Raw genomic sequence first — 17,431 nt, forward strand, 5'->3', positions numbered from 1 at the left:
AGGAGCCCCCTCTGGCCCCGGGATGAGGCCTGAGGGAAGAACCAGTGAGGATACCAAGTTCAATGGATGCCTTTATCCTCCACAAGTGGTGGGGGGTAGGGGCCAGGACCTTCAGGAACAAGAGACCCAAGTGGGGACTTCCCCTTCACACTGTCCCCATGGCTCCTCCCTGAGACCCCTCTGCCCACACTGACATGTGGCATCCGAGGGGAGGTGTGTCCGTCCAGCCAGGGTCACCCCTCCTGGACTAGCTGTGTCTGGGCCTGGCAGTGGGAGGATGGCAGCAGGGGCAGGTGATCCTGGCAGGGGTGGCCCCGAAGGAGTGGCGAGCGGCGAAGGCGGTCAGCATCCTGCAGTGACTGGGGCAGCCCGCGGCCACGGCTCTCGGGCAGCAGCAGGACACACAGCAGGGCGAGGATGGCGAAGGAGGTGAAAACCACGTGTTGCAGGAAGAAGCCCCGCCGGCCATGCACGTCGGCCAGGGGGGTGGCCGCCTGGCCCAGGAACCCAGCACCCAGCACGAGGCCCAGCCCTGCCCCCCTGCAGGAGAGGGCACAGTGTGGGCAACCCGGGCAGGTGGCCACCCTCGCAGGCAGATGGACACATGGACACAGCCTGTAACTCTCGGTGCCCCCAGGCAGGCCTGGACCCAGCAAGAGCCAGCCCTCAGCAGAGCCAGAGGTGTGGGAGCTCCAGGAAAACAAAACTGAAAACGCTTTTGTGGAAAAACTCCTCCTCCCTGCCCTGGAACAAGTTTTGTTCTTTCCAACAGAAAATTGGAAAATGATTTTTTCCCCCGGAATTCTACCCCCTGGAGACTGTCTCATTTCCGCCCCTCCTCACACCTTCATCTCCCCTCCCTCTATTCCTGAGCTGTTGTCCAGACCCTTCAGTGCCAGTGTCCCCCACATCACCCAGGAAAAGACGATCTGAACTCTAATCACGACAGAATGGAGACGTCTTCAGGATATACTAGGGAGAGAAACGTGTGGGGGTGTCCGACCCCCAGGGGGCTCTGGGGGCTGGGCTGGCAGGACTCGCATCCACCACCTGGCTGAAGCTCACCTGATCACTGTGGGGAAGATCTCAGCTGCAAAGAGGCTGCTGAGGATGGACACGGCCTGGGAGGCCAGGAGCCCCAGGACAGAAAGAGAGAGCGCGATCCAGCCTGGCAGGTCTGGGGACAAGGAGAGGGCTCCCACGCTGCCACATCGGGCCACTCTAAGGTCATCCCTCCCCTCGTCCATGTCCCAGGGCCCTGCTGGGCTTGGCCTCCCAACCCTTCACCCCTGCACTGCACTCTGGGCTTGTTTGTATGTGGGGGAGGGGGGAGGCAGCTGTTCCAGGCTGCCCCCATCCAAACCAGACCCTTATATTTAGCTCCCTCATGTAGATCTTTTTTGTCCCTTAACTTTTGGGCACTATTTCCCTGAGTGCACAGTGGAGAAATGAATGGGGTGAGGGGGCCAATCCCAGGATCCTCCCCACCACTGAGCTGACCTTCAGCCCAACAGGACAACCCTGTGAGCCTGCAGGGCACTGCACTCACACTGGGCCCCAGCAAGGAGCAGCAGGGAGGCCAGGCCCATGACCAAGGTGCCCAGCAGCAGGACCAGGCGGCGTCCCCAGTGATCCACTGTCAGGAGCAGGAAGATGGTGGCCACTGCCTCTAGGCCGGCTGCCAGGAAGTAGGGGCCGTAGAAGGTGGGCTCGTGAGGGAACAGTCTGTGGAGGAAGCTGGCTCTGATGCCCCCACTGACCAACCTGGGAAGAAGGGCAAAGCTGTTGGGTTCAGCCAGAGCTGGAGACTCTGGCCACTAAACCTGCAGCAGAGGTGGGGGAGACCGGTCCATCTCAGCCCACCCGCACCCTCCCTTCCTCACGAACTGAAGCCCAGGATGAGCCCATTCCTCCAGGTGATGTGGGTGTGCCAGAGCTCCAGGACCCAGTGGTACCGGGGCCGGGGGCTCCCTGCAAACAGTACGTCCAGCTCTGTGGACATGAGGAGACATGAGGTGAATACGAGGGGGCGACACCTCTCCTCCAGCACCCAGGCCTCCCTTCTCCTGGCTGGCACGTAAGTTACCTGTAGCCAGGGAGCTCTCCTCCTCAGTGCTGTCCTCAGGGTCCATGCCGCTGGCTTTGGCAAGATGCCACAGGATCTTCCTGGCTTGGGCCAGCTGCCCAGTGGCCAGCAGCCAGCGAGGAGACTCAGGAAACAGGGCTGGGAACCTGGAGGGGTGGGTAAGGATGACTTCAGCTTCCTCCCCACAGGGATGACAAGGGCTAAGGCCCCCTCCCTGGTCCCGGGGGCAGGACATCACATGGCTTTGTGTCCCTGTCCCATATTCACATGCCTGGTGCTGCATGGAAGTGCAGAAGGAAGTGATACACACAGTCTCCTGTCTCCCGCCACTTACCCCCAAAAGAGCAGCAAGAGTCCTGTTGCCAGGGCACTAAGCCCCTGCAGAAGGTGCCAGTCTTGTGCAATCAGGGCCAGACCAGGCAACAGCAGAGTGCCCACCACCGAGAAGAGGCCGGCCCCAATGCAGAACATCAGGCGGTGTGGCGGGTCGCACAGCTCCAGGCCTGAGCAGACACAGATGGCCTGAGGCTGAGGCCTCTTGAAAGGGAAGGCTGCTTGGTCCAGGGCTCTGAGGACCAGCCGCCGACCTGCTCAGGAGCTGGACATTTGAGGCCAACTCACTGCCCACTCAAGCACCTGAGCCTGCCCTCAAATAGCATAGCTCACAGAGCAAATAGTACTTTCCCATCTTCTCAAGAAGAACCCTCAACAGAAGTCTGGAGAGGCCGCCCATGCCACTTATGTCCCCCTCCAGCAGGGTCAGAGGCCTAGCCCGAGTGGGTGCCCGCCCGGTCTGACTCCCCATGGTACTCACGAGCCACGTAGAGGGCGAGGAAGGCCCCTGCCAGGGCCCCACCGTGAAACAGCCGCAGGGCCAGCAGGGCAGGAAAGCTAGCAGCCAGGGCCTCGCCAGCCCCCAGGCCTGTGGCCAGCACCAGGGAGGACACAAACATGGCCCTGCGGCCAAACCTGTTGCCCAGTGTGGAATACACATGGATGTAGGTCAGGAAAGATCAGGGGTTTAGCTGGACGTTCAGGGGCTGGAGGGGAGGGGCAGCATCTCACCGGTCACAGCCCATGCCCAGGATGACACAGCCCAGCAGCCAGCCAAGGAAGTGGCTCGTCTGCTCCAGTGGCACCTTCCAGCCATCTTCACACACGAGGTTCCACTGCAGGGGACACCCATCACCTATGAGCCAGCTAGGAACCACCCCCTTTGCTGGCATCCCCAGAATATCAGGCTGGAAGGGCCCCCTAGAAGTCCTGTTCCAATTCCTCCCTGGAGGGAAGGGGAAACTGAGGCAGAGGGCAAGGGAACTGCTCAAGGTCACAGGGTGTGGTCTCCTGGCTCTGGTGAAGCTCACACGGAATTGGAAAAATTCCTGGTCTGAGCACCCAGGGGAATAATGACCTGGGGTCCCCAGAGTGCCCACATAGAACCCCAAGTCTGGATTCTGCTTTTCTCTGAATGGAGACTCACACACCTCTCTCCAGCCCTCACTCTCCTCCCATGGCTGGCCCTGGGCTGGATATTAGTTAGTACTCACTGTGCCCTGGGCCCCCAGGGCCTCACCCTCACTGTTCCCCTGCCCTGCTCACTTCAAGAGCAACTCACTTCAAAAGCAGGACTGTACTCACCTGCTTTTCCTGGTCAAGGGTACTCGACCTCAGCTTTGCGCCTCCTCACCTCCCTTTCCAGTGTCCTGTGCCACCCCCCCCCTTTTTTTACAAGCTTAAACTATTGTGGGTCACACTATGTCAGAGTTTTTATTTTAAAATCCAATCACTTGTGAAAGCTGGTGGGAAGCTGATCGATTGGCACACCAATAAGAGGGCAAGTGTGAAGTAGAATAGAATGGGTGGGAGGAGAGGAGCTCTGCCCATTTGAGGGCCCCTAGACAGGCCCGGCAGGAATGTGCAACCCTGCTCCAGTTTCCACACTAGAGCAGAGTCTCTCAGGGTTGGGAGTGTGGCTTCAGGGCTGATGCTGCCAAGAGGTAGGCAGAGATGGGCAGGTCCTAGCCAGGAGGTAGGACAGGAGGTCCCAGTTGTCCGCTCTCCATTTCTCCCCACTCAGACCCCTGTCCCTTCAGGAGCCCCTGCCTCTAGTCCAACCCTCACACACCTCACAGGTGAAATGTCTGCCTTTCACAAACTGAACTGACTGTATTGTTCCCTTGATTCAAAGCTTCCTGTCTTGGGAACCCAGTCTTGACACAGCCCAATGCCACATGTTGCTCAAAATGTTTGTGGCACTGAAGTGAACTCCAGGCCTTGTTGGCCACCTGGCACCTACCTGGTCATACCTTCAGCTTAACTACTCCTCCTCCAGGCTGCCTGACCCCCTTGGCAGCCCTTGGGCCTCAGACTCTGCCATTGTGCCTGGCAACCCACCAACTTGGGTATCAGCTGCAAGGTCAAGAGGGAGTAGCCCCCCAAATGAGAGCCCCAGGAGACCAAGGGCAGAAGGCCAAGGGGGTGGAGAAGGGGGACAGAGGAAAGGGGAAGCAGAGGAAGGGTGGACAAAGGAAGAAGAGCAGAAGAGGGGGTAAAAAGGAAGGGGGACAGAGGAAGGAGAGACAAAGGAGAGGAGCAGGATGACGAAGGACAGAGAGGGAAACAGAAATAGGGACAAAGGGACAGAGGAATGAGGAGGGATAGAGCAAGGAAGATGGAAGAGGAGGGAAGAAGGAGATAGCAAGGGGGGACGAAGAAGGGAGGCAGGGGGAGGGGGAACATGGTACAGAAAACCCAGGTAGTCCTCCCGCACCTGAGTGACTGGGCTGCGCAGCAGGCCGGCGGTGGGCAGAGCGTAGTGCCAGCCTCGCGTACAGGGCCCCGTGCCATTGGGACCCGTGCGGGGCGCGGGCTCCGGGTAGCGCAGAAGCAGGCAGGGGCTTGGGACGCGCGCGGGACCCAGGCGCGGCACGCTGGCGTCGAGCAGCTCGGGCCCGCGCAGGTCGCGCAGCGCTGGGGGCAGCAGTGCGGGATCCGGGCGGCAGTGGTGCGCGGGCAGCGCGGTGAGCAGCGGCTCCGAGCTCAGCGCCAGACCCAGCACCACGCATGGCAACCACGAGGCAAACGCCAGCAGACGCCGGGCTCGGCCAAAGCCGCCTGCTGCACGCAACACCCGCACCTCCAGCTCCATCCGTGGCCTCCGAGCCTGGGCGAAACTGAGAGGGGCGGAACCCGTGGGGCGAGGCCTTGTTGTGGGCGGGACCTTGGGGGCGGGGCCGGTAGGTGGGCCTAAGAAAGAGCAGAGCCGGCGGGGCGGGACCTGGAAGGGGTGGGGCCAGCGAGGGGCGGGGCCGTGGGGGCGTGGCCATACAGGACTGCTGGTCCCAGTTGCAGTGTCTGAGAGGGGCCGAGACTGGGGCGGGGCCTTACGGGGCTAAGGTTGGAGGTCGGATCCAAGAAAGGGGCCATAGAGGGCAGGGCAGGTGTGGGTCTTAGTGCCAGGACCCAGGCCGCAGGGATTGTGGGGGCGTGTCCGAGGGGCGCTCAGGTGCGCGTGGTGTTGGCGGATGTGGGCAGCGCAGAGTCCAGGCTTGGGTCGCCCTTCGCAGACCTCGTGTGGATACTGCTTCTGGCGGCTCTGGGGCCTCGGCGTCCCGGCATCGCCCGAGAGCCCGGGGTTGGGGGTTGGGGATGGCTAGGGGAAGCGGGCGGGACACTGGATCCGGTGCCGGCCTGGGTTCGGGGCTGCGGAGCGCAGGTCACCACTGCCCCCCGGCGGCCTTACGCGGCGCTGCAGCCAGGGGAGGGAGCGGCCAGGACCGTCCTGCTCCAGCGTCCGGCTCTGGCCGTCCTGCGTGGCACGGTTGCTGCAGCCGGGCCGAATGTGGTATCTGGTTAGGAGAGGCCCTAATCTAACGCTCGGTGCTCAGCGTTCTCAGAAGTTTGAGGATTATCGTAATTATTCTGCAAAACGAGCTTCGTTTACTTTATCCAGCTGTGGGTCCTGTTGTGCGCTTAGCTCAGAATGGCGTTGAGTTTATGGATTAAGTAGGGACACCGTCACCCTGGTGGAGGCTTCCATCCCAGGAACAAGGTAGGTCGCGTTTGTTTTCAACTTCTGTTTTTCGCAGGAGGGAAATTACAATATGTAGATCACACCTAAATTTTCCTAACTAGTTTGTTTTCTTTTGCTTTATTAAGGGACTGTGGATTTCATTTGCATTGTATATTCTAGTGGGCAATATTTTGCATTTAAAAAATATTAGTTTTAAATATGTTTTATTGAGGTGAAATTCACATAACATAAAACTTACCATTTAATGCTACCACAACCCTTATCAAGTTCCAAAATATTTTCATCACCACAAGAGGAAACTTGGTAGCCATTAAATAATCGGTACCCCCCCCACCTTTGTCCAGCCACCACACCCATATAATATGTGGCTTTTTGGGTCTGGCTTCTTTCACTTAGAATAATGTTTTCAGGGTTGACATACATTGTAGCATGTCAAGACTTCATTCCTGTTTATGACTGAGTAATATTCCTTTATATAGATCTGTCACATTTTGTCCATTCATCTGTTTATGGGCATTTGGATAGTTTCTACTTTTTGCCTGTTGTGAGTAATGCTATATACATTGGTGTACAGCAGGTCCTCGAATAACGTGATTTCGTTTAAAGTCATTTTGATAACATTGATGAGATGCTATGGAAACTTAACTCATGCTTATATCAATTAGTCTATGTTAAAGTTGGTTTCATTATACATCATTTTGCTTAAAGTCACAAAACCTATCGATGATGTTAAATAGAGACTTAACTGTACAAGTATTTGAGTACCTATTTTCAGATCTTTCAGGTGTATACCTAGGAATGTAATTGCTGGGCTATGTCGTGAATCTATATTTAACTTTTTGAGGAACCACCAAACAATTTTCCACAGCAGCTGCCTATTTAACATTCCCAGCAGCAGCACATGAGAATTCCAATTTCTCTCCCTTCTTGCCAGCACTTCTTATCTTCCCTTAAAAAACAAAACAAAACAAAACAGAACTATACCTATCCTAGTGTATGTGAAGTATACCCAAAACTACAAAACATTATGATTTTTATTTGTTATTCCCTAATGGCTAGTGATGTGAAAAATCTTCATATACTTGTTGGCCATGTGTATATCTTTGAAGAAATAACTGTTCAGATCCTTCGCCCATTTTTGACTTGGGTTGCATGTCTTTTTGTTGTTCAGTTGTAAGAATTCTTTACATATTCTGGATACTAGGCTTTATCAGATATGTGATTTGCAAGTATTTTCTGCCATCTAGATGTAAGTTTATCTTTTCGTTTTCTTGATGGTGAAAAAATTTCAGTGTTGATGTGGTTCAGTTATTTTCCTTTATGCTCATGCTTTTTGGTGTCTTGTAAGAAACCATTACCAAATCCAAGATCATGAAGATTTATACCCATTTCCTTCTAAGCATTTTATAGTTTAATCTTTTAGATTTAGGATTTTGATCCAAATTCAATTAATTTTTGTATATAGTATGTGATAAGGGTTCAAATTCATTGTTTTGCATGTGGATATCCAGATATCCCAGCACCATTTGTTTAAAGACCTATTCTTTTGTCATTGAATCATGTTGGCACTCTTGATAAACCAATCGAATGGTTAATATTTGGACTCTCAGTTTTGTTCCACTGGTCTATATCCGTCTTTATACCAGTACCACACTGTCATGATAACTGTACCTTGGTAGTACATTTTGAAATTGTAAGTGTGAGTACTCCAACTCTATTCTTCTTTTTCAAGATTGTATTGACTATTTGGAGTCACTAGCAACTCCATGTGACTTTTAGGATCACTTTTTCTGTTTCTGCAAGGAAAATAACTATTGAGATTTTGGTAAGGATTGCATTGAATATGTAGAATGTTTGAGGAAATATTGCCACCTTAGCAATATTAAGTCTCCCAAGCCTTGAACACAAGATGTCTGTCTTTCCATTGATTTAGGTCATCTTTCATTTCTTTCAGAACTGTTTTGTGGTTTTGTGTATACACGTTTTGTACTTCTTTGATTTAATTTATTCCTGAGTATTTTATCCTTTTTGATGTTATTGCAAGTGGAATTATTTTATAAATTTCTCTTTCAGATTGCTTATTGCTAGTGTATAGAAATACAAGTGATTTTTAAAATACTGATCTTATATCTAAAACTTTGCTAAACTTCTTTATGCTCAAGAAAATATTAGCAAACTGAACTCAGCAGTATACTAAAATGATTATACAACATGATCATGTGGGATTTTCCCAGGAATACAAGGGTGGTTCAACATACAAATATCAACCAATGTAATACACCATATTACTAGAAGGAAGGGGGAAAAAAACACATGATCATCTCAGTTAATGCAGAAAATGTATTTGACGAAATTCAACATCATGTCATGATAAAAACACTTTAAAAACTAGGAATAGAAGTCAAATACCTCAACATGATAAAGGGCATTTTGGAAAAACCCAAAGCTAATATTGTAACCGATGGCAAAAGATTGAAAGCTCTCCCTGTATCAAAGCTCCTCCTTGGTCAGAAACAAGACAAAGATGCCTATTTCCACTTCTAGTCAATACTGTACTAGAAATTCTAGCCAGAACAATTAGGCAGAGAAAGAAATGAAAGGCATCCAAATTAGATAGGAAGAAGTAAAACTATTTCTGTTTACAGATGATATGATCTTATGTGTAGACATTCCTATAGAAAACACACACACACACACATGCACACAAATACTAGAGCTAATAATACCGTGGGGATACTTGCATCTATATATGTAAGATACTGGTCTATAGTGTGTGTGCATGTGTGCGTGTGTGTGTGTGTGATGTCTTTGACTTTAGTATCAGGGTTATGCTGGCTTCATAGAATGAGTTAGGAGGTGCTCCCTCCTCTTCTGTTTGTTTGTTTGTTTGTTTGTTTTAAGAGTTTGGGACAGATTGGTGTTTCTTTAACATTTAGTAGAATTCACCCGTGAAGCCATCTGGTCCTGGGCTTTTATAATTGTTATATCTCCTTGATGAGTTGGGCTCTTAAAAGTTAATTATAATGTCTTTCTTTGACTCTTGTAAAAATTTTTAAGTTATATTCTATTTTGTAACACTAATAACACTTTCTTGATTCTATTTTTCTTTCTTTTAAAAATATTTGTAGGTTATTAGTGGTTACCTTGGGGATTTCAGTTAACATCTTATGATAACCTAGGTTAAACTTATAACACGTTAATTTAATAATACCAGTTAGTTTCAATAGTATACAAACACTGCTCCTCTGTTCCTCTTTGTTACATCTTTATGTATTATGTGCCCATTAACATAGATTTATAATGATTGTTTTATGCATTTGCCTATTAAATAATATAGGAAAAAGTTACAAACTATGCAAAACGCGGTAATACTGGCTTTTACATTTATCTATATAATTTTCTTTACTATTTGCCATGGACTGAATTATGTCCCTAAAACCCATGTGGTGAAAGCCGTAACCCCTAGTGTGATGGTATTTGGATGTGGAGCCTTTGGGAGAGGATTAGGTGTTGAGGGTAGAGCACTCGTGATGAGATTAGTACCCTTATAAGAAGAGACACAAGAAAGAGATCTTTTTCTCACTCTGCCATGTGAGGGCACAGTGAGAAACTGGCTGTCTGCAAGCCAGGAATAGGGCCCTCAGCAAATCTCTGGCACCTTGATCTTGGACTTTTCAGCCTCCAGAATAAAGAGTAATAAATGTTTTTTAAGCCAGTTAGTCTATGGTATTTTGTTATAGTATCCAAGTTGACTAAAACACTGGTGTTCCTTATTTTTACTTATAGCCCTGAATTAGCATCCAGTGTCCTTTCATTTCACTCTGAAGGACTCCTGTTAGCATTCCTGTCAAGCAGGTTTACTGGTGATGAACTGTTTCAGCCTTTATTTATCTGGAAATGTCTTAATTTCTCCTTCATTCTTAAAGGTCAGTTTTTCCACATACAGAATTCTCGGTTGACAGTTTTCTTTTATGACTTTAAATATGTCATCCCACTACTCGCTGGTTTCCATGGTCTCTGGAGAGAAATCAGATGTTAATTTTATCGCGGACCCTGTGCACATAGGAATCGTTTGTCTCTTACTGCTTTCAATGTTTTGTTTTTCCACAAATTGATTATAATGTGTGTTGGGTTGGCTTTGTTTGAGTTTATTCTGCTTGGAATGTGAGCTTCTCGGACACATATTCTCATCTTTTTACTCAAAGTTGGGAATTTTGGCCATTTCTTCAATATGTTTTCTCCTCGTTATTCTCTTTCCTTTCCTTCAGGAATTTCTGTAATGTGCGTGTTGGTATGTTTCATGGTGTCCCACAGGTCCCTCAGGCTCCGTTCATTTTTCCTCATGCTTTTTTTCCTTCTGCTCCTCACACTTAACAATTTGTGTTTAAGTTCGCTGATTCTTCTGTCTGCTCCAATCTGTTGTTGAACCCTTATAGAAAGTTCTTCATTTTAGTTATTGTATTGTTTAGTTTAAGAATTTCTGTTTCGTTCCTTTTTATAATATCTCTCTTTATTATGTTTTTATTTTATTCATACATTGTTGTCATGATTTACTTTAGTTCTTTGTCCATGGTTTCTTTAGTTCATTAAACAAATTTAATAAAATTTAATACCTATGACTAATAATTCCAATGCCTAGGCTTCCTCAAGAATGGTTTCTGTCAATTTTTTTCCCTCTTTGAATGGGACATATATTCCTGTTCCTTTCTATGCCCTATAATTTTTATTGAGAATGGGAATGTTTAATGTCATGATAACTCTGAAAATCATATTCTCTTATTCCTCAGGTATTGCTGAATTTTGAGGGCTAGGCTTATTTGTTTGTGACTTTTCCAAATTCTTTCTGCAAAGTGTGTATTCCTTGTTGGGTATAGCCACTAAAACTTCTATTCTGTTATCTCTGCAGGCAGCCAATAACCTGACAAAGATTTCCTTAAATGTATGGCTCCCAAAGTGCGGAGGGAACAACCACAACAACAAAACCCCCAAATACTATCTCTTTAAATTTCCAGGAGGCCACTTCAGCCCATGGAGGTTTAAATAGTGACCACTTGTTTTGTTCTGGCCCCTCAGTAATCAAAAGCAGTGATCGTCAATCAGAACCTAGAACTTGTATATTTGGAGAAAAGGGTCCTTTTTGTACACCCTGGCTCTAGCAGGCTCCTCCAGGAACACGGGCTGCCACCCCCATGACAGGGTGGCAGATGGCAGCTGCTGTCATGCAGAAGGTTGAAAGTTATTACATTTACCAGCCACTTCATCAAGCTCTTCTGCAACCTTATCAGCTAGACTCCGGAATACCAAATTGGTTACCATGAGTAGTTTCTGCCGGCTCAGTAGCTCTTTAGGTAGAGGGATGAATTCCTGGAGCTTCCTACTCTATCCTATTCTGTGATATCTTCCACATACTCTTTTACCAAAAATTAGAAGCTTATTTTTTTGTTAGGCATTCCTAGTTCTTATTAAAATTTTTATATTAGACTCCAGAGTTCTGAAAGGTTGATTTAGAGTGTTTTTGCCAGCTAACTTATTGCTTTAATGGAAGGAGGGGATTTTAGAGTTCCTACTCTACAATTCTTGGTAATGTCACTCCTGTGTATCTTTTAAAGAAACTTTCCAAGTACTTGTACCATTTTACAATTCCACCACAAGTCTAGCAGAATGACAGTTCTTCCATGTCAACACCAATACTCAGTGTGGTCAAAGTACATATACACTAGTAATTTCAGCCATTCTATCAAATGTGAAGTAGCATTCACTTTCATTCTAGTTTGCACCTTTGATTGTATGCTGTATAAAGAATTACAATGGATATTTGAATATTGATCTTATATCCACTGGCTTTTTCTTTCTTTTAAAGATCGAATAGATTTTTCGCATAGACAATCGTATTTTCTGGAAGTATACTTCTTAACAATCTGGTTGCCTCATATTTATTTTGATTCCTTTATTGTAGAAGCTAGATCGACCGGTACAATGCTGAATAAAAGTGGTGAGAATGGATATCCTTGTATTGTTCCTGATATTAGGGGCAAAGAATTCAATCTTTCACCATTAAGTATGATGTTAGTTGTAGGTTTTCATAGATGCCCTTTTTTGGTGTGAGGGAATTCCTTTTTAATTCTAGTTTTCTGAGAGTTTTATTTACTTATTAAGTCAGAAGTGGATGTTGGTTTTGTGAAAAGTTTTTTCCGCACCCATATAGTCACTTTTTTTACTTCGTTAATACAGTAAATTGCATGGATTAGTATTGAATGTTAAACCAACTTTATGTTCTTGGAATAAAGCTTACTTTGTAATGGTGTATTATCCTTTTAATATATTGTTGTTTGATTTACTAAAATATTGCTTAGAATTTTTGTATTTATGATTATGAAGGATCTTAATCTGTGATTTTCTTGTGCTGTCTTTACCTCTTTTTGGTATTATGTTATCCTTAAATATTTAGTAGAATTCACCAGTGAAGCTATCAGGAACTGGAGTTTTTTAACAGAAATATTTAAAACTACACATTCAATGTCTTTAGTAGATATAGAATTACTCAAGTTGTGTATTTATTTGCGGATGAGCTTAGGTAATTTGTGTCTCTCAAGGAATTTGTTTATTCCATTTAAATTGTTGAATTTATTGGTATAAGAGTTATTCGTATATTCCTTCATTATCCCTTTAATAGCTGGACAATCTTTAGTCATGTCACCTCTCAATCTAATATTGATAACTTACATCTTTACTCTTTTGTTCCTGAACAGTTTGGCTAGAGAGTTATCAATTTTATTGATCTTATAAAAGGACCAGCTTTTGGATTTCCCATTTGATTTCTTCTTTGATCTGTGGGTCTTTAAGAAGCATGTTATTTAGTTCCCAAATACTGGGAGATTTAAAAAGGGTCTGTTATTAATTCGTAATTTAATTCCATTACAAATGAGAATGTATTTTGGGTGAGTTGAATACTTTAAATTTGTTGGGTCTTATGTTTATGACCCAAAGATGATATATCTTGTTAAATATCCCCTGATAATTTGAGAATAATGTTTATTCCACTTTTGTTGTTAAGTGTTCTATAAATGTTAATTAGGTTAGTTTGGTTGATGGTGTTTACATTAATATGTCCTTGATGATTTCTTACTTATTCTGTGAGAGAGGTGTTCAAATCTTTGACTAAAATTATGAATTTGTCCATTCTTCCTTACAGTTTTATCCATTTTTGCTTCCTGTATTTTGAAAATTGCCATTAGGTGCATAGACATCGACAATTGTTATGACCTCTAGATGGACTGACTCCTTTATCATTATGGATAGAGAGCTTCCTCATCGCTAGTAATATTCTTTCCTGAAATCTACCTTGTCCGATATTTAGAGCCATTCTAGCTAGTTTTCTTTTTGGGTAAATAAACTTTTATTTCATTAGTTTTACAGGTAAGAAATGTGGTATAATTTGGATTCATAAAAGGAAATTGTGAATTTTTAAACATTATTTCTTTGACTTTGAAAAATAAATCTGTAAATCCCATACCATAATCTGAAGTCCCACATTTTGTTCATGGTTCGGGGACTGCTCTGGCTGCCTTAGTTTGGGGGGGGGGGGGCGGTGTGTGTTTCAGTGGCTCTGTTGGGAAAAAATCAGCCTTTGTCTCAGTGGGTGCCCCTACTGTTGCAGGAAGCAACACCCGACAAAGGAGATTGGACACTCGGACAACTTTGTTAGAGGAAGGAGAATTTATTGGCTGGCAGAGCACGTGGGGTTAACAACCCCATGCACGAGCTCGCTTTGGTTAGATTTATTACAGTTTATATAGCTCTGCAGCATCCATGCAAGGGGCGCATGATTCCTTTGAAGTTTCACTTGTGCTTCATGACTCAGGATGGGAGGGGGAGCTTTGGGTGGGGGGCTGTAAGCGGGGAGGAATTTTCAGACCACTGGTCTTATAGGTCGTTTGTCTTGTGACCTTGGCATTATCAGCACTATTATAGGATTCTTGAACAGAGAGACAGGACACTGAGGCTATAAGCAGGAAGCAACACTTATTAATCTCGGCACCTGCTCAGAGGATTCCCATCCAAAGGCTGAGCCCCGATTGTAACATAACAAGCAGTTTTACACAGTCTTGTTATTTCTACACAGCTACAGAGATAAGGAAGGACATTAGTTGATTGGCAAGCCATGAATCAACAGATGTGAGCTGGAGAGTCCCGGAGGTGGGGGAGGTAGTTATGGGGAAACGTTAGCTGGAGAGTCCTGGAAGAGGGAGAGAGGGCACTTAGGAATGAGCTTTAACCAGCTGGTCATTTCTGCAAGCCCTTTCCTTTGCACTTTTCAGATGCCTCCTCTCTTCTCTTACTACCACACACAGTTTTGCTAACTATATGGTGCATTTGCTCAAATAGGTTTGGTTCTATAGAATTATCTCAAAGTAATTTATAATTTCCCATGTTGTTTCTTCTTTGATTATTAGAGTTGTGCTGTTTAAGTTCCACGTGTTTTCCAAATGCCCTCTGATTGTTGATTTCTGATTTCATTCTATTGTAGTTGGAGAACATACTTTGTATTGCCTCAGTCCTTTTAAATTTACTGAGGCTTGACTTATGGCCTAACTTGTGGTCTTTTTCTGGAAAATATTCCACATGCACTTGAGAAGAATATACACTGTGCTGTTGTTGGGTAGTGTTATATAGATGTCTGGTTTACTTACAGTGTAAGTCTTGTCTCTTTGTTGGTCTTCTGCCTACTTGTTCTATTCATTAGGAAAAGTGAGCCTATTGAAGTCTCCAACTATTACTGTTGACAGTCTAGTTCTCCTTTCTGGTCTGCCAGTTTTTGCTGAGTCTCTTGTAGGTAGCATATAGTTGAATCATAAGTTAAAAAAAAATCAATTCTGCCAATCTTTGCCTTTTAATTGAGAGTCTAATCCATTACATTTAAAGTAATTACTGATAATACTTCTGACATTTTGCTGTTTTTATATGTCATAAGTTTGTTTTTTCCCTCAGTTCCTCCATTACTGCCTTTTTTTTGTATTAGATATTTTCTAGTATTCCATTTAAATTCCCTCGTTTCTTTTATTATTTTTGAGCTATTTCTTTTTAATGATCACTGTGGGTATTACAGTTAACATCTTAACAAGAACAACCTAATTTAGATGAATTGTAAGGGAATTCAGTGGTATAAAAACTTTGCTTCAACATAGCTGTCTTCTTCTCTTTTGTGCTACAAATTACATGCCCATCGACCTAAGTTTTATAATTGTTGCTTTATGAAGTTGTCTTTTAAGTCGTGTAAAAAACAAAAATACATTTATACTACCTTTTATGTTTACCTATAGTTATCTTTAATGACTTTATTTCTTTATGTGAATTCAAGCTATTATTTAGTGTTTTCCAATTTAGCCTGAAGGGCTCCATTTAGTATTTATTGAATGGCAGACATGCTAGCCATAAATCCTGTTTTTGTTTATCTGGAAATGTCCTAATTTCTCCTTTATTTTTTGAAGGATATTTTCACAAGTTATAGAATTCTTGATTGACAGTCTTTTTTCTTTCAGCACTTTTAATATGCAATCCCACTACCTTCTGGCCTCCATGGTTTCTGATAAGAAGTCAACTGTGGGCTGAATTGATTTCTCTTGCTACTTTCAAGATTTTCTTGTCTTTCATTTTTGACAATTAGATTATGATACATCTAGCTGGGACTCTCTTTATGGATTAATATTTTTCATTAAATTTGAATAACTGGCCATTATTTCCTCAAATATTCTTTATGACCCTTTCTCCCTCTTTCTAGAACTTTTATATTACATATAATGGCATATTTGATAGCATCGATCAGGTCTCTGTTCATTTTTCTTTTTTTCCGTAAATTATACCATCTTCATTGACCTGTCTTCACATTTGCTTATACTTTCTTCTGCCAACTCTAATTTATTGTACTTTTCAACTATAGAATTTCCATTTTATTCTTTTTTTTTTCTTTTTATTGGGATTCTGTATTTGGTGAGATACCATTCTCTTACTGTCTTTATAAATAATTTCCCTTAGTTATTTAAACATTATTTATAAAAGATGATTTTAAGTCTTTGTCTAATGTATTTAGGATTTTACAGGGAGACAGACCAGTAGAAGATGGATGGATGATGGATAGATACAGTTTAAGGAATTAGGGTTCATAATTGCGGTGCCTGGCAAGTGCAAATTCTTCAGCCTTCAGGTTAAGCCAGCAGGTTGGGAACCCAGGGAAGAGTTGCTGCTGCATTTTGAGTCCAAAGGCAGTCAGAATTCCCTCCTCACTGTTAAAGCCTTCAACTGATTGAATGAGGCCCATCCATTTTATAGAGGGCAATCTGCTTTACTCAGATTCTAGTGATTTAAATGTTAACCTTATCTAAATCATATTCCCTTAGAAACATCCAGAATAATATTTGACTAAATGTCTGGATACTATGGCCTAATCGAGTTGACATATACAATTAACTATTTTTATTCCCCTTTCTCTCTCTCCTTCTCGGACTCCCTTTATGTATGTGCTGATCCCCTCAATTGCATTCTACAGGTCTCTGGAGCTCTGTTCATTTTCCTTTGTTCATTTTTTCCCGGTTCTTCAAATTTGATAATCTTAGTTGACCTCTCTTCAAGTTTGCTGATTCTTTCTTCTGCCCACTCAAATTCAGTTATCGTACTATAGAAATTCCATTTTCTTTTAAAAAAATAATTTTTCTTTACTGGTATTCTCTTTTTGGTGAGACACCATTCTCTTACTGTCATATTAAATCTTTAGGCATGATTTCACTTAGTCCTTTGACCATCATTTGTCAAAGCTGACTAAGTCTTTTTCTAGTATGTTTAACATCTGGGCTTTCTTAGGGACTGTTAGTTGCTACCTTTTTTTGTTGTTGTTTATGGGTCATACTTTGCTTCTTTGTACATCTTCTAAGTTCCTGTTCAAAACTAGACAATTTAAATAATAGAATGTGGCAACTTTGGAAATTGGTTTCCTGTTCCCCAGATTTTTGTTGTTGGTTGCTGCTGTTGCTGTATGTTTTGTCTCTTCTGAGCTAATTCTGTAAAGTCCATTATGTGTAGGCAGTGAAGTCTCTGTGCTATTAGCTTGCTGCTGAGCTAATGAATTGACAGAGATTTCAATAAGTCTTCCATCGTTTGTCCAAAAGCTCTTCAAAATCTTCTGGCAGGTTACAATTCTGCCTTAGCCTTCACTCCCTGCTTCCAAGGTCTCGAGGTTAGCAAAAAGTGAAAAATAGGGTGTTCTGTGATTTTTTGGGCATGCACACAGACTTGCTCATGTGCATGGCCATCTTATCCCC

General features: G+C 44.3%; 1 protein-coding gene across 1 annotated transcript; it reads right to left on the minus strand.

Annotated features, from left to right (window-relative positions):
- Positions 1–53: 53 nt before the first annotated feature.
- Positions 54–5,246, minus strand: SLC22A31 (solute carrier family 22 member 31). The gene is made up of 9 exons (XM_016129506.2): positions 4,857–5,246; positions 3,152–3,255; positions 2,901–3,055; positions 2,421–2,589; positions 2,087–2,232; positions 1,884–1,992; positions 1,550–1,764; positions 1,066–1,177; positions 54–540 (listed from the first exon to the last, which is right to left on the minus strand). Exons 1-9 carry the CDS (start codon positions 5,232–5,234, stop codon positions 234–236), a joined length of 1,695 nt encoding a protein of 564 aa, XP_015984992.2. The 5' UTR covers positions 5,235–5,246; the 3' UTR covers positions 54–233.
- Between the last annotated feature and the right edge of the window lie 12,185 nt (positions 5,247–17,431).

This window comes from Rousettus aegyptiacus, unplaced genomic scaffold, assembly GCF_014176215.1.
Source record: "Rousettus aegyptiacus isolate mRouAeg1 unplaced genomic scaffold, mRouAeg1.p scaffold_m13_p_14, whole genome shotgun sequence".
NCBI lineage: Eukaryota > Metazoa > Chordata > Mammalia > Chiroptera > Pteropodidae > Rousettus > Rousettus aegyptiacus.

What these genes read in the sequence shown, in the direction of transcription:
- SLC22A31 (XM_016129506.2), bottom strand. Translation starts at nt 5,234, where the DNA reads ATGGAGCTGGAGGTGCGGGTGTTGCGTGCAGCAGGCGGCTTTGGCCGA. An exon ending in TGCGCAGCCCAGTCACTCAG is followed by an intron (nt 3,256 to 4,856) that starts GTGCGGGAGGAC and finishes TGTCCCCTGCAG; the next exon opens with TGGAACCTCGTGTGTGAAGA. An exon ending in GCTCCTTGCTGGGGCCCAGT is followed by an intron (nt 1,178 to 1,549) that starts GTGAGTGCAGTG and finishes CCTTGTCCCCAG; the next exon opens with ACCTGCCAGGCTGGATCGCG.